Source organism: Halichoeres trimaculatus, unplaced genomic scaffold, assembly GCF_033239565.1.
Source record: "Halichoeres trimaculatus isolate MK-OKI-2021-1 unplaced genomic scaffold, fHalTri1.1 fHalTri1_scaffold_8, whole genome shotgun sequence".
NCBI lineage: Eukaryota > Metazoa > Chordata > Actinopteri > Labriformes > Labridae > Halichoeres > Halichoeres trimaculatus.
Genome location: NW_027437186.1, coordinates 12,227,854 through 12,243,664, shown reverse-complemented (window position 1 = coordinate 12,243,664; position 15,811 = coordinate 12,227,854). Strand labels below are relative to the sequence as shown.

The 15,811-nt window shown below is 39.1% G+C and overlaps 1 protein-coding gene across 1 annotated transcript in view; it reads left to right on the top strand.

Moving 5' to 3' along the window:
- Window positions 1-15,811, top strand: part of dntt (deoxynucleotidyltransferase, terminal) — a 147,606-nt gene that overhangs the window by 78,512 nt on the left and 53,283 nt on the right. The window contains exons 9-10 of the mRNA XM_074675526.1: window positions 9,352-9,600; window positions 10,015-10,098. Coding sequence (XP_074531627.1) covers window positions 9,352-9,600; window positions 10,015-10,098 — 333 coding nt within the window. The remainder of the gene's footprint in view (window positions 1-9,351; window positions 9,601-10,014; window positions 10,099-15,811) is intronic.

The following is a 15,811-nucleotide window of genomic DNA, read 5'->3' as shown; positions in this document are numbered from 1 at the left end:
TATATATATATATATATATATATATATATATATATATATATATATATATATATATATATATATATATATATATATATATATATATATATATATATATATATATATATATATATATATATATATATATTTTTTTTTTTTTTTTTTTTTTTTTTTTGCTGGTAACAGCCATTACCAGGAAAGTAGCAACTTTATTTTAAGTACATTCTCCATGGTGTTATCCAAATTAAAATGCAAACTTAGGCTTACAATTTGGGAGGTAAGGAGGAGGAGGTCAAATCTGCCAGACTCCTTTCCACAGATTGATTGATTTCACATGTAGGATCAGGATGTCTCTGACAAATAGAACACCCTCACTATGGTGAACTGACTAAGTGAACTATAACAGTCTTCTTAACTTTTTGTTTGGTTTGATCGCTCAAAAGGACAATTTGCTTGATGGTAGAAAATTAGGGTAGAAACAAACAAAAAAAATAACTGTCCTTTTTCCTTTTCCATTGCTTATAAACAAACTGTCCGTCCCTTTGGATAAAAAATTGTGTAAGATCAACGGACTGTTTGGAGTGTTGGCAAACACAGCACCATCCCAAAAATGAAGCCAAATATTCCCCACTGGCTGGATGCAGCATGGGTTATAAAGCTTGCTTTCTGTGGGTCAAACTTTGAAATAATGTAACTCATAAGCATTTGTACTGACAATATATCTGTCATGTCATGCTGATTTGTGTCCACATATTTAAATTTCACATAAGATTAGTTATAATTAGTAATATGATGCTTTCAAAACACAGCAGTCATTAAACTTGGCATTACAGGCCAGTATAGTCCCCTCATGGCCCAGTTGCTGATAAATTCCCACCAAAGTGTCCTCTGGGAAGCCAAATTGCACGCTAAAGTGCTCTTCTGTATGGCAAAACACAATGAATTGCTTCCTTGGTTGGAGAAAACATGATAAACTGCCCTCGTAGGGGGCCAAAGCAAATGCTGTGTGTGCCTTTTTTTTTTTTTCTTTTCGCCACCACCCTTCAAAAAGCCTGTGCACACCACTGTTACAGGGAGTGTCTTATCTTCACACAGAGGTGTGGCACTGCAGACAGTGACCCTTTCATTATATCACTGAGTTGGTTAGTGGAAAATATGTGACACCATTACTGGGTCATATGTTGTGCAGACTCTGCCCCCCAAAGCTGATTTTAGCATTAGTTGCAAGCATTATTTTGGCATCACTCTTGTTCTGTGGGTAGAGGTGGTGACATAGCATCCATCTTTATTTAGAGCATCACTGGGAAGTTGCTTCTTTTCACATTCTGTTTTGCAGCTTTGCAGACCCTTGAAAGTGACAAAGGGTTGTTTCATTTATGGTATTTTTATTTTTTATTTTGAGTGGATACAGGAATTTTCTGATATGTATAATCTGGACTAGTCGAGGAATCATGGGGGCCAAAAGTGTCAAACGCATTCACATCCATTACTCAAATAAAAGTATTGATACTAGGGTTTAAAAAGACTTTTGTGGAAGTTTATGTATCAACTCTGTTTTTTTTTTTAATGAAGTTAAAGTGTAAAAGAACTGATTTCAAAACTACTAATAGTATAAAACTATTGTAAGGGGAACAAATGCTATCGAAGACAAAAGCTTGTGACTTTAAAGTTTTGTTAAAATGTTAATGTTGAACAATTTTGGAGCAGCTGGTGTTGACCAGTGGGGTCTTACTACACATGGGCTAGCCAAAATGTTTGATTACTTTATTCAGACACTATCACGACACCCGTAGTGTTTCCCCCCTTGTAAGTAAAATACATTTTATTTGTCATGTAGTGCCAGACCAAAGCACAAGTAATTTAAGGTTACTTTGGATAATTTTCTGAATAATTAGTATGGTATGTTTTTCCCCATCAGAGCCACCATACTTAGCAGGTGCTGTTCCCTGTTTTGTGCCAGCAGAGCGCGCCACTGGGTCTTCTTCATGTTGACGGACTGGCATGATGCACAGTGTGTTCACCTAGCTATGGTTAAATAAATGTTCGAGTGACAACTTCACTGCCTTATTATTCCGACTCATGCTCAGGCAGTGTAATGTTTATACCCCTCATCAAACCACAATCCAATTCACTCTATCCCAGAGGGGTCATTTCTCTGGATAGGTTTTTGTTGTTGTGTGTCTTTGTGCTGATCTTTATTTATTTATTTATCTATTTTTTTTTTGTTTGTTTTTGTAAGTGACAGGCTGGGATGAAAACAGGCCAAAATGAAATGGGAGTAATGGGGTTGTTTTTAGAATGCTTGGAGTATAAAGTGCAGATCTGTCTGAAAATGTAGAGTAGAAGTAAAAAACAGTTAAAAAAAATAACTACGCCAGTAAAGTATAAATACCCCAAATTTCTACTTAAGTAAAGTAACAAAGTATTTTTACTTCATTACTTGACACCCTTGATAAACTGACTCTCTGACATGTCTGACAGCCCTGTACCTTTCATAAACATTTCAGTGATGAGATTGATTCATAAAGTTGTACACCACTGGATCTTTCCAGACACAGTGGGATAAATCCCAAATCGGGGAAATAAAAGCCCAGATTCTTGCTCAGAATTTGGAAAGCGATGTTCACTTGATCCTTTTACTTTAAGCGCTCAAGAGGCGAAGCTGTGGGGGAAAGATTATCTTCCCGCTGTCCTCCTCTGTAATTCCCTCTGTAAACAGTTCTGCTGGAATGAGCTTACTCTCAGATGCTCGCTGACATTACCTGCTGCGTGGGAGATGATTACAGAGCGCTATTGGGCTAAACAGCCTCCGGCAGTGCTGAGACAGGGAACTTGATGACATCCTGTTTTTATGCTGGATTTGTGAGAGTGCTGTATGTGTGGAAGACTGAAAGGGAGAGACCGCGGTGTGTGTGTCTGTGTGCGTGTAGGCAGGAGGGCTGCAAATCTCATTGAAAGGGCATCCATATTCAGCTACTTAATGGTCTGCGCTGCTGCCTGTCGCCACAACTCATTAATACTTTTCTCTGAAGGCATCGCAGTGATTCAGGCCTGAGAGGGAAGCACTGTGAGGAGGACCCAAAATATCTGCCGAAATAAGAAGTGACCTACATTTGCAGCCTCGCCGATGAGACGGGTTGCAGACCTTACCTCTTAACTTGTCTCAAGTGAAGCTCCTGGGGATTTTAATTTCAGATTAGTCAGAGTTTAAGTGCTTTAATGCTGTCATTCTGGCCTCATTATCTAAGTGAATACTGCCACTGCCTTAAGCTGAGCCATTACGAAACCTGAAGGGATCCCTGAGAAATCCTGTGCTTCCTTTTCAGCTAGAAGGTGAATGGTTATCTGTAATTGCAGAAGGAGAGCAGTCCAGGGATACAACAAAGGGTGACATCATTTTTTTTTTTTTTTTTTTTTGCTTGTGATTGCATTTTGAAGGGATCTGAACCTGAGGAGGAAAAGTTAGGAGGCGGCGGCGGTTTCCTTGAGATCTGCTTCTCGTGTCTCACTTGAAGTTTCCACTCTGCACTTCTTTTGCAGAGGAAAGCGCTGGCCTCGCCTGATAAGTCTCACACTGATCAGTAGTGGCTACCGGGGCTGTGCTGACTGGGTGTTTGATGTTTTGTGATTAACCTCAGTCACCGGCTGGACAGGCCGGATAGCTTCTTGTTGCGCTCACTCCCCCAATTATTGCTCTTTAAGGAGAGTGCAGCAGATTTATGGCCTCTGAGAGGAGAGAAGTATCCCAACAATTACGCCGGGCGCTGGAATTAAATTGACAATTTGTAATCTTAATCGTCTTAACGCTTCCACATCCAGGGAGAAGTATAATCAGCCGGGGCGAGGCCCGGAGGAAATCAATTCACAGGCTTTCCTTTTTTTCCTCCCACCCTCCTGCAATCTCCTTGTCCACCCATTTCTTACTTTCCCTCGCAGGTTGAGTGTTTCATCCTCTAACTCTTTCACACTCACTCCATTTGACTCTTTTTTCCACTAACAGCTTTGTTTCTCTTCAGTGACCCTCTCTTATTCTCTCTTCAACAAACTGACATCTTACTTGGCAGAGATTTCCATTATCTAAGGAGTGTGACCATTTACCAGGGAATGGGCCTCAGTCATGTACCACGGCTGACTGGAGGCTCGTCTTTCTATTTGATCTAACACTTAGCCTTCTCTTTTTTTCACCACTCGGGGCTCAAATGAGACCAATGACAAGTCTGAGCAGATGTTCACACAATGTCTGGCATCCGTAGCCCTTTGGCTTCATCTTAAGCTTCATTTAGCCAATCAAGACGACTTTGCTCTTGATTTTTCAGTAATCAGGGTTCATTTTTCAGTAGTTATAAACCCTGGATGGATAAACAGTCCTCATCATTAAGAAGTGACAGCTTCCTCATATCCTCAGCTGCTCTTTGTGATTGCTGATGAGCTCATGTCTAACAGGCTTTGCCAAGATTGTGAGCATCGTACCTGAGAAAAACACCGAAATGTAACATTTAAGCGTTCCAGTGTTTTCAGCTGGCTCCTGTGCTCGATAAGGTTGTCATCATTTTCAATACTTTGATATTTTCTTATGCCATGTGTTTAAATGTTAAAGCATTCATTATTTTGACATTCAACAGTGTCAGGGAGCAGCCAAGCAAGAAAAAAAAAAAACAACAACTCAGTTTTCAACCCTCGCTACTTGCTCTGATACAGAGAAGCACGGAGAACACATTGACAAGGAAAACAAAATGGTGACGTTCAAAAATGAATATGATTTTTCTGATTCTTTCACTAAGAATACACTTCTGAAAACTCATAGAAAAGTCCATTGCTCTGATAGGACCATGCAGATTTTGATTTGCATGTAGAGGAAGATAAGCTTCTTCCTGTACAGTGTGTGTCACTGCTCTGCCCTCTGCCACAGACATCACTACCTGTCACCAGTGGGGAACAAAAAAAAAAAAAGTTTTTCAAAGAGACAGTGATGCCACTGCTCTCAATATGTTTATTGATAGTTTTGACTCACAGATAGGGAGCAGCACGGCACTTTGAAACAACTGAAGTTGATTGTGTGAAATGACCATATAAGTTAGACAGTATCATATTGACGGCCAATCCGAAGTCTACCCCTTAGCCCTTGGTTTTGCGTGTGCACATGGAGTAAAGGGGTGTCCCAATTCTCCACAAGGTCAAGGGGAAGCGGGTTTGACAAATTTCCCATGATGATGATATTTTTTTTATCAGATATCCGATAATTTGTGACTTCACATTGCTACCAACCATGTTTAGAACTGGTGGTCTTATTTTTAAATCACTCATTATAACAATCTACCTAACCCTGCTAGGGACGGCTACAGCTATAGCTGATAATAGTTACACCGATGTCAGACCAGGGTGACGGGTTCGCGCAGTGGACGGACTTCACTGAGATGGGCTGCATTTCATGAATGATTGGACAGATAAGTTGCATTCAGGAGCTGCATCAGCTGCATAAGCTATGAAAAGCAAACATTACAGTATTTTTTTTTTACAATCAGTATTCTGAATGCCTTAACGTTTGCTTTACTTTCGCATTTCGTGGCTAAGCTGTCAAGTTACTCATGTGATGCAGTGCGTCCTGGTGATATCTGTTTGCTGTGAGTTTGTCACCCTGATTTGACCTCAGTTCATCATCACCTTCTAAAATGTGTTTTTTTTTTTTTTTTTTTTTTTTAAGTGAATAAAGTGTCGCTCTGCCTGGTACAACCAGCGAGCGTCGAGGTGTGATGACGTAGCGGGGATCCAGTGGCGTGTAATTTCTATAAGATGGTTTTCTTACCCCTTTCCCTCGGCCCTTAAACAGAGGTTGCCTTATCAGAGACACAACTCAGATCACATAACCAACGGGCGCCCTATAGCTGTATTCAAAGCCTTTGTCCCTGCCAATATGGCTACGATAGCCAATTTGCTTTATTTTCTGTTTCACAAACAGACAGGTGACGTCGGAGAGACTATGTCCATTAATCATACAGTCTATGGGTATGACAAAGGGGAAAAAATGACATTTGGGATTGGCCTTTTGGCTCTACAGGGCTCAGTGCTTAAGGAAGGCCAACACAATCAAACACTCAGGGACAATCCCATTTGTACCCCCTAGCCCTCTCCCTTCATATTAACCCTTGCTTACAATGAAAATAAAGACTATCTCTTTTACTCTCTGCAGATACACACCGACACTCCTCCTCAGGATTGTAAATGATAACTTAGAGGGAATATTTTACCCCAGGTTTACTTAATTTTTGGTAAACATCTTGCCTTTCAGTACCATGTAACACACCATGACAAATGTTCTGTGTTCAGTACCAAACAAAGAGGAAGTCATATAAAACTAGGATCCAGATATGCTTCTCTGGCCAATCTTTAATGTACTGATGCAATGGAAAAAAAAAAAAAGACCTGTTCTCTGATAAATCAAAATGTCACATTATTCTTTGAAACCATGGACTCTGATGGTCACTTTTCTCAAAAGATCTGAAGGTGGTCTGAGCTCCTCATGAGCACGTGATAATGGAGCTTACACATCTGGGAAGACATCAAAGTGATGAGATGTAGATCTAAAAGTTACTGGAATGAGGTGGTTTAAATAAGAGAGTGCATCTATTTGTGTTTTTCTGGTTAAGGGGAACAATATGTTAAGTTTTGGTTTATGGTATGTTAGCTAGCTTCCAGAAATTAGATTTCAGTCACATTTCGGGGCTCCGCTGGGCTCCCAACCAAAGTGCAGTGAAAGCAGAAAGTGAAAGCAGATATTTTATTGAAGAAAAACTCAGCAATTGTGGCAGAAATCAGACTAATCCACAGGAAACAATCCTCAGAAAAAGTCTCATTACTCTGCTCACTGTTTGAGGTTGGCACATTTCCAGCCTTGTTAATCAAAACATCACCTTGAATCAAGTTTTCATTTCTAAATTTGTCTTCTTCAAGGCATCTCTCTAAACCCTTTTTATCTCCAAGATTATGATGAATGTCTTTCTTCAGTTCAGTTTCCACAAAGAGCAATAAGAGCAAACAGTTTATTTTATGAGAGCCACAGCGCTAACTCTTCTTCCGTGTTGAGATTTTAATGATCGTATGATGGATCCAGAAGCTGGAAGGCAGTGCATGGCTTTAAATGAACCTGGAGTTATCTTTAGCAATAGCTAAGCTGTATCTTCTGTTGTTTTCAAACTACCAGTGGGAAAACAGACTTGGTGCACATCAGGATCAGTTTTGAGTTGGAGGAAGTAAGAGTCATTTCTGTTTAACAGAGTGAGTATACCGAACCAGATCTTCCTGTGAAACCTTTTCCTGAGCAGTTAACATCAGTCATTGGCTGAGAAAAAGTGCATTTGATGATCAGCTCAGTACCTTAAACTGGAGCATTGTTCTAGTGATGAAATCTTTTTAAAATGTAAGTAAAAAGATCCTTTGTTTTGCCATCAGTGACTCAGAGAAAATCATTTTGACAGTTTGTTTCCTTTCATTGCTTATATTACGCATGACCCAAGTCTGACAAAACATCATTCCTTAGGATTGCATCTTTACCGCTACTTTTTTCTTGGAAATTGATAAATGGAGTTATTTGATATGTTTGAGGGTGGAGGCTGGGGGGGACAACACCTTGCTCACAGGTTACAACTTCTGCCAGGCTATATCCAGCCTCTGATCCTCAGATAGGGAGAGGATCAGATCTTTTGGCTGCTCTGAAGTCTGGGCTGAAGATGAAAGGTGACTGGCTTTTAGCTCTCAGGGCTCCTGGTGTTCTCTTTTGAAAGATACACTGGCAGGATCTCTGATAGACTCTTGCCAAGACGTAAGAAGCAGCTCAAAAAGGCTTTTGACTTAGTGGATGGCTTACATTTATCCTTTTTGAATTATATTTAAGGGGCTGTAAGGACTTTGAAATTGATCTTTAAAAATCCTCCTTTCTAGATATATGCCTGATTGTAATCCACACTTTAAAATGAGATTATCGCACCGATGTTGCTGGTTACAGGTTATTTTAAATTGCTACTTTTTAGCTTCCAGGTCAGGTGGACCAGGACTGGATTGATTTACGACACGTCTAGGTCTCTATGCAACACGCTGGCTGACGAAGTTGAGTAGTGAGAAAAGATAAAACAAAGAGATCTGTGTTTTTCTCTGCCGAAAATGATTTCTATGACTAATTTTGTAGTGATGGTGGACACAGGAGCCTAAGGCAGAAAAAGGACAGAAGAGCAGAAGAAAGCTAAACGGGAGAGTGATACCACCCAAGCTAAAGGCTAATTAGGCTTTAGCTCGGCCTGTATCACTCTATAACATAGGAGCTAAACTGTTTGGGACAATGTTGATTCCAACCCACAGTCAGCAGTTATTCTGCAGTGGACTGTTCAAACTTGAGAGTCTGTCAATAAAATGAAGAGTGAGGTTATATTAGCTCTGCTTGGTAGATGACTGGCAGGACATAGCTAACCAGGATTTACTAACATTGAACATCACAGACATGTCTTAGAGCACCAGACTGCCAGCTGTGCTCAATATAAACAGCCACTAAACTTCTTACAAACTGACAGTGTTTACTTGTTGTCACGTTTGCCTACAGACACGTCGGAGCACCAGGCTGACAATGTCGCTAACATATAGCTGGCTGCTACAATGTATGCTTGATGTCACATCTCAAACCGTATTGCTACATAACCTTTCTGGTAAATACCTTACCTTGGCTTGATGTATCCAGTAAAAAGTTGTCTTGAAACTTTTTTTTTGGATCTGATCTCCATTTAATTCTAGAACAACACACACAATGCTGAAAGTAATTTGCTGAGACTTAGAGCCACAAAATTGCAAGGGAGTGCAATTAAAACAGATCCTACTCGTAGCATCTTTAATGGCACTGTGAGGACTTAAGTGATCTTGAAATAATCTCATTTTTGTATCTTTGACTATTCATAATTCCAAATTTAAAATGGTAGTATCAGTGGCAAAATCTGTTATCTCAAAATTCTTATTCTCAGTATCTGTTGTAGGGTTTGATTTTCCAGAGAAAACATGTACCAATGTACTGCATGCAGAACGAAAATTCCTTTGACAGTTGGCAAAGTTTTCTTGAAGAAAATTATTTCTTGGATTAAATTTGTAGTAATGGTGATACTGAAGCTCAACTGTCAAAAAGAAAAAGGATGTCAAAGCAGAAGAAAGCTAAACAGAACAGTGAAAGGGCATGCACTACAACATGAGTTAAGCTGTAATGTTCATTACAGTGCACAAGCAGCAGTTAGTTACAAAGTTTGTTTTCATGTTTCAAACAGTAGCCTTACATTTACCGATGACTTAACATTTCCAGTAGTTCTTATTATCCTTGCTTAAATATTTATTCATTTCCACCAGGGTATCCTGCTCTTCTCTGACTACCAGGCCTCCACCTTTGACATGACCAAGCTTCCCTGCCACAGGTTCGAGGCCATGGACCACTTTGCAAAGTGCTTCCTGATCCTGCGGCTGGAGGGCAGCCAAGTGGAGGGGGGTCTGCACGCGGCAGAGGGGGACAGCAGAGGCTGGAGGGCGGTGCGTGTGGACTTGGTGTCACCACCCATGGATCGTTACGCCTTTGCTCTGCTGGGCTGGACCGGCTCCAGGGTATGAAGGATTACTCTTTGACTGACAGTGAGCAGTAGCTGCAGGACTCCATGGGTAGAAAACAAGGAGGAGTTGCTTTATTTTAAGAGTGTTCATTCATCTTGTGTAAGCCAACATCATGCTTTAAAATGCTGCTTCAAAGCAAGGACAGTATCAAGGTTGCCCTCCGAGTACGCCTAAAAGATCATTTTTGTCAGGTTTAGACTATTTAGAGACTTTCAAGATATTTAATAGCTCAGCAAACTTGAATGGAGGAGTAAATATTTTCAATTCACATTAAAAATACTTGACAAAATCCCTTTTTTCTCTCAGATTCTCAGAAAAGTTCAATCCAGGAATCAATATTTAATTTCTGTGCCATGAGAATAAAAGAAGTGATATTTAATTTCATACTTTTCATTCTTTCCTCTGCAGCAGTTTGAGAGAGATCTGAGAAGATTTGCTCGGATGGAGCGAAACATGCTTTTGGACAACCACGCCCTGTATGACAAAAGCAAGGTATGTGCTGGGATTTTGAATATGCAGTACAACCACAGGGAGTGATGTCTTTGTCAGATGGTTGATACTGACACGGTAATGCAGGTACACGCTGCAGTAAGGACACAATATGTCAAACTTTCTCATAAAAAGCCTCATCAGAGATCACTTAAATGTAGAGTCTGCAGGATTTTCCTAAAAAAAAAAAAGAGTCAACTTGTACAGGAATAATCCTGTTCAATCACAACTTCTGGGCTTCTATTCTTGTGTGTCAGAGTCTGTGTCTGTCTCAAACCTCTGCTCAGCCTGTTTGTGGATGTTTTGGTTGTATCGAGATGTTCCTGGGCGGAGAGTAGTCATGGTTACCTCAGCCAATCACAGCACGTCCAGTGCGCAAGTTGATGCGAGTGGAGTTGTTATCCTGAACGGCTACGATAGTAGATGTAGCTAACAACGGTGAAGCTTGGCTCGACTTTGACTTGGAGAGCAGCACGGGACGGGTGATCTGTGCTAGCTTTTTTGCTAACTGGTATGTGTCAAATACTGGTGGTTAGCTTGTGCTAACATGTCAAGCTTGGTGCACAGTTCTTAAGTCTTTCCCACTTAGAAACCTGATGCTACAGGTGGTTGCTGGGCTAGTGAGTGTGTTCACATAGTCACAGTCGGAGGCTGTGGGTGTGTGCTGTTGCTGGCACTGAGCCAAGGAGGAGGAGCCCAGTTTGAATTTTGTGTTTTACTAACAAGTAACAAAAAATCCTGCAGACCCTAACTTTAAATATTTGCTTTGCATGCAAACCTGGGATATCTTCCCTTATTTAGTGCAGTGTCTGTGGCCAGCTTGAATGTTAAGTTGCATCATGTCAGCAGACTAAGTTGAGATGTCCCTCACAACAGCTGCAGAAGCCGTTGCTCTATCTCGATGAATGACCTGTATCAGCTCAGTAAGTTTGAAACCCTGCAACAAAAAGAGATTAAAAAAACAGAGCAGAAAACAAAAAATAAATCCTGAAACCATTCAAGTTATCCACAGGCTATTATATTTATCTGAATTGTTTTTTTCTGAGAATAGATGTTGGGTACGTAATGTTGTCTCAAAAGTTGGCGGATTAACTCTCAGAAGTTGATTCAAAAAGTGTATTCTGTACAGACACACAGAACCAAGAACTAATTATTTTAAGTGTTGAATGTTTCCCCCTATGCTTTAGTTTGGCTCTTGTCTTATTGTGAGAAGTTCTCCTGTTTGTGTGTTATCACTATGGGCAGTGCAAACATGGCTGGTTATTATGCCGTCACCCTTTGGTTTCTGACAAGGCTCATCAGTTGTGGTTTCCACATTGGAAATTCCGGTTCATTTAAATGTTTGATTTAAGTTTAGTTAGCAACAGGAAATGAGGTAGATTGAATGTATACACCCTTCCTTCAGTTTAGCTCTGCTTTTAATCATCATAATGTTTGTGTTATTCTTGGGATGCAAAGCTTTTGGATTGGGATTTTTACACAAGTGAACTTCTGTCCTCATGAGTATTTAGGGGTGTGTGGGCCTTAAAGTGAGGCGAGGTCTGGCAAAAGTGGCATGTTGCTATCTCATCTATCTTGCCAGACGAGGTTCCTATCTCCTTGCACATCTGCTGCACCTCTGCATGTGCCAAAATCTCCAGCCTCAAACTGGCACCAAGCTTTCCACAATGTGCACTCACCCTGATGAAAGCTCTTCTGAAAACACACACATTCTCACACACAACTTGCATAAAGTTTATACAGTCCTGAATCTATGTGTTACTGCTTCTGACCTTTGTCCCTGCAGCTACTTGAAAAGGTATAACAGCAGTCTTTATGCATAGAGTACAAAACACGTGGTCCATCAGCTCAATAAGTAACAGAGGAACTCCTCTCTGTCTTTAATGTACAGTACACAGGCCTCAAGTTATCAGTGAATCCTGTCTGATCCCATAAAATGAAGCTATGTTTAGATTGTGCATTTATATCTTCAAATTGAGTCCTTTTTTTTTTTTTTTTCTATTGTTGTGGCTGATGCGTCCATCGGTGAAGACATTCATTAACTGCCGATTTTTATGAACAGTAAGCAACAGAGACTAAAAAAAAGGTTTAGAAACAGCATTAAAATTGTTGCATTATATTAAGTTTTAAAACTTTGGGTAATTTTTTGGCTGCTACAGCCAGCCTCTTGTGGACACTTATGGAACAGCAGCATTTTACTCTTTTGCACCAGCTTTGTTTCTCGACACCAGACTTTTGCACCTTGTTTTTATCTATGATTTATCACAAGCCTTTTATTCTATTATTATTGTTTTTTTTAGTTGTTGTGGTTTGCTAAACTGGCTTTTTTAATGTTGTGAATTTATTTCCCTGTACTGGCAAATCCAGCATCTGCTGTTCTGTGCCAGCCCCGTCACACTGTGATGTTGAGCAAACCTGTGAATAAGGATAATAAGTGTTAATGTATTCTAGGCAGCCTTAAAGTCTAATTAAACTGCCTTTTTTAATTTTCAGTTTAACTATTTTAAAAGGCAGAGTGACAGAACTGGTCATTTTTGGCTATTGGTGACTTTGTGATTTACCTAAATTCTGTCAATTAAGCTCTGAATGGTCATTTTCCTTTACTGCTGGAAAAAAACCAGTAGCATCACATCTGTTTAACTTGGCTAAACTATAAGAGCAGACACAGTTATTTTTAGCTCCTCTGAAGTCAAGCTATAAGACCTCTACACCGGGAGAAACAGAGAAAGACAGAGAGACCAGCAGTGATTGCATCGTCCATCTGAAGTGACTTTTCTTTTTCTTTTTTTCCTTTTTTTCTTTTTTGGTCATATGGGATTTGCTCAATCCTGTCTCCTCGATGTAATGCTTGCACATCGTTGAAAACTATTAGCATAATTGTATTGCGCTGAAAGCGTAATTGCTGCTTGGATTATGTTTACAGAGCACATTAAACACTACATTTTCTAACTACCAGAGATGTGGTGGAGGGTAGGAGTGCAAACAAAAAAGATTACAGACATGAGTGTGAGTCCACAGTGGGAAAAAAATGTTGAGGTGAGTGTGGGATCATGACTTTGTCTTTTTTGAGTAATAAATATCCCAGGCTGCTGCTGACATTTTCGTAGATAAAACATTGAGATAAAAAAAGTTAATAAAGCTTTTGACGCTTAATGTGTGTTATTTATTTTAAAACTGAGTTTTAATAAACTCTAGTGATATAGTAAAAAAAACAGTTTTTTTTTAAGTTTTCCTCAAGATATGTTTACGATGTGACTTTTAAAAAGTTCAACCAAAAAGGAGGAACCTTTAAGCTGCACCAGCCAACAGGGGGTGACAGATTTGGTTGAAAAGAGTTGTCAGATTTTACAGAGTGATATGATTTATCACTTAATAAAATATGCAAAGTAGTTTATGGTCTCATTTTTTAGTTTTAGGTCTTTTTAACACAGCATGGTGATGTTCATATTTAAAAGAAAAAAAAAACATACAATAAAAAAACAAACAAACAACAACAACAACAACAACAACAACAACAACAAAAACAGACAATGGGAACCTTGTGAACTGAAACTGTGAGAAACATGGTTGTCGCATAACTATGGGGATGATGTAACCCAAAGGACAATTTATAGGCTGCGGCAACTTTGGGCTGACTCCATGGGACCCATGTTGACCTCAGTCACTTTTGCATCAACAGGTTGTTAAGTGATGAGGAAATGGTCTCACTTCACATTTTTTGTCCATTTTAAAATAGGATTATCAGCTATAAAACTGCTTTTTTCTAAAAGCTAACTCTCAGTTTTCAGGATCATTTACAGCACACAAACCGAATCACCAGCAATTTTAAGCAGTAAAAAAATTAGAAGCAAGATCCATCCCTTTCCTGAATAACTATGACAGACACAGGAGACTGGAGCTGGGCTGGCAATAAGAAAAAGGATGTCAAAGTGGAGGAAAACTGAGCGGACGCAACTCTGACTAGCTGCCTGCCTTAAAGACTTGAAATTTCAAATGTTAAAAAAAGGATTAAATGAATAATAAAAAATATAACAAAGATCATTGTTTACAGTTACAGCAGGATGCTGGAACTCAGTAATGAACAAATAGATACAATTAATGATTTACTTTTTTCTTTGTGTGTGCGTGTGTTTACAGCGAAAACATTTGAAGGATTGCTTGTTTTGACGGCCTTAAATTAATGCCACGCTCCATTGTAATCACATTCATTTCACCATCATTCACCGGTGAGCACATCACTGATTCCTTGACATATCTTGGTGTTAGAAATAGACACAAGCTATCTCATATGAAGGTAATTACATAGGCAGATAAAGGTTAATTTACATGTTTCCAATTGGAATATATATTTTTTTCACATATGCACAGTGGTATCAGGCTGAAAATAGGAGAGACAATCAGCTCCCAGCATGCAGCTCAATAACCAATTAACTCTTTCTCTGCATACAATGTCTAAGCTAATTAAGTGTATTGTAAAACACCTCAGCTTTGTTGGATTCACGTTCTTAATTGGACAAAACAGTGGGTGGGTATGGAGTTCATTTCAAGTCTCATTCAGTGGTGCTTATACATTCCGATGAGCTAAATAATACTTGAAGTAACATGTAACGACATCAGATCTGCAGCCATTTTCACCTTTGTCAGCAACTACTTCTACACCTTGCAGGCAGAAAGCAACAAGTCAGGAAGATACATTATATAGTAGGGTTAAGTTAATCGTGAGAAAATAAGAAAACCTAATAGCCACCTTTTGAAACAGAGTTCACATTGTGCTGTTTAGATAGATGACAGAATGAAAACATGATTGAGAACTACAGAGGTAACGACAAAATTATTACAGACAGGTGAGTGTTTACTTACCTTTAAAGATGGTTGTAAAGCATCAGGCCAGGACTGCAAAACCTTTCTCTTCTCTGAATTGAAGCTGTTGATTCAGGACAGACATTTAGCCTCAATGATTCAGAAAAATAAAGTGTATCCTTGTAATTCAGGGGGATGTCTATGATTTTATATTACCCAGCTTTCTCAGTGATCATTTACCTTAAGTTAGCACTTTCGATTTGTTAAAATCTCCTGAAAACTGTAATGCAAAGCAAGAGCAACATTCTGGACAACCAGAGCACACAGAATCAAACCATGGAAAGTGTGAGGCACATTTATACAGTTTATAGTTACATCTCTTCCTGCTGACAATGTGGGAAGGAAAGAAATAGCAAAAAGGAGAAAAGGAAGATTTTTAATCAATAAAACCACCACCTCGCTTTTGAAAAACTGCTGCCCTCTGAGCTGTTTCCTCAGCTAACAACTTCTACTTAAAACCAGAGCCTTACAAAGACCAGAACCCCTGTTTGGGTCTGATTACAAGTCTAAACTCCACAAATAAAGTGCTACAGTGTTACTTTTTATTTAAGAAGTTTATGTCCAAAGTGTGATACATCTGACAGCAACTGCAAGCAATATCATCATTATCATTTTGAACAGATTCTTGGTGCTGATTGTGTTTTAGTCTTAGTGGTTTGCAATTTAGTTTTTTGAGCACTGTTTAATTATTTTATTTTATGATTATTTTTGTGGTTAAAATTGATTATTTTAGAATTCTTGACAGCAACTAAAAGATATTGGAAAATTTGCCCGAAATTACTGTGTTGTATTGCGTTCACTTAACAATAAATAAATGAATAAAAATAAAAAATATATATTTTTTTTAAATCCTGGT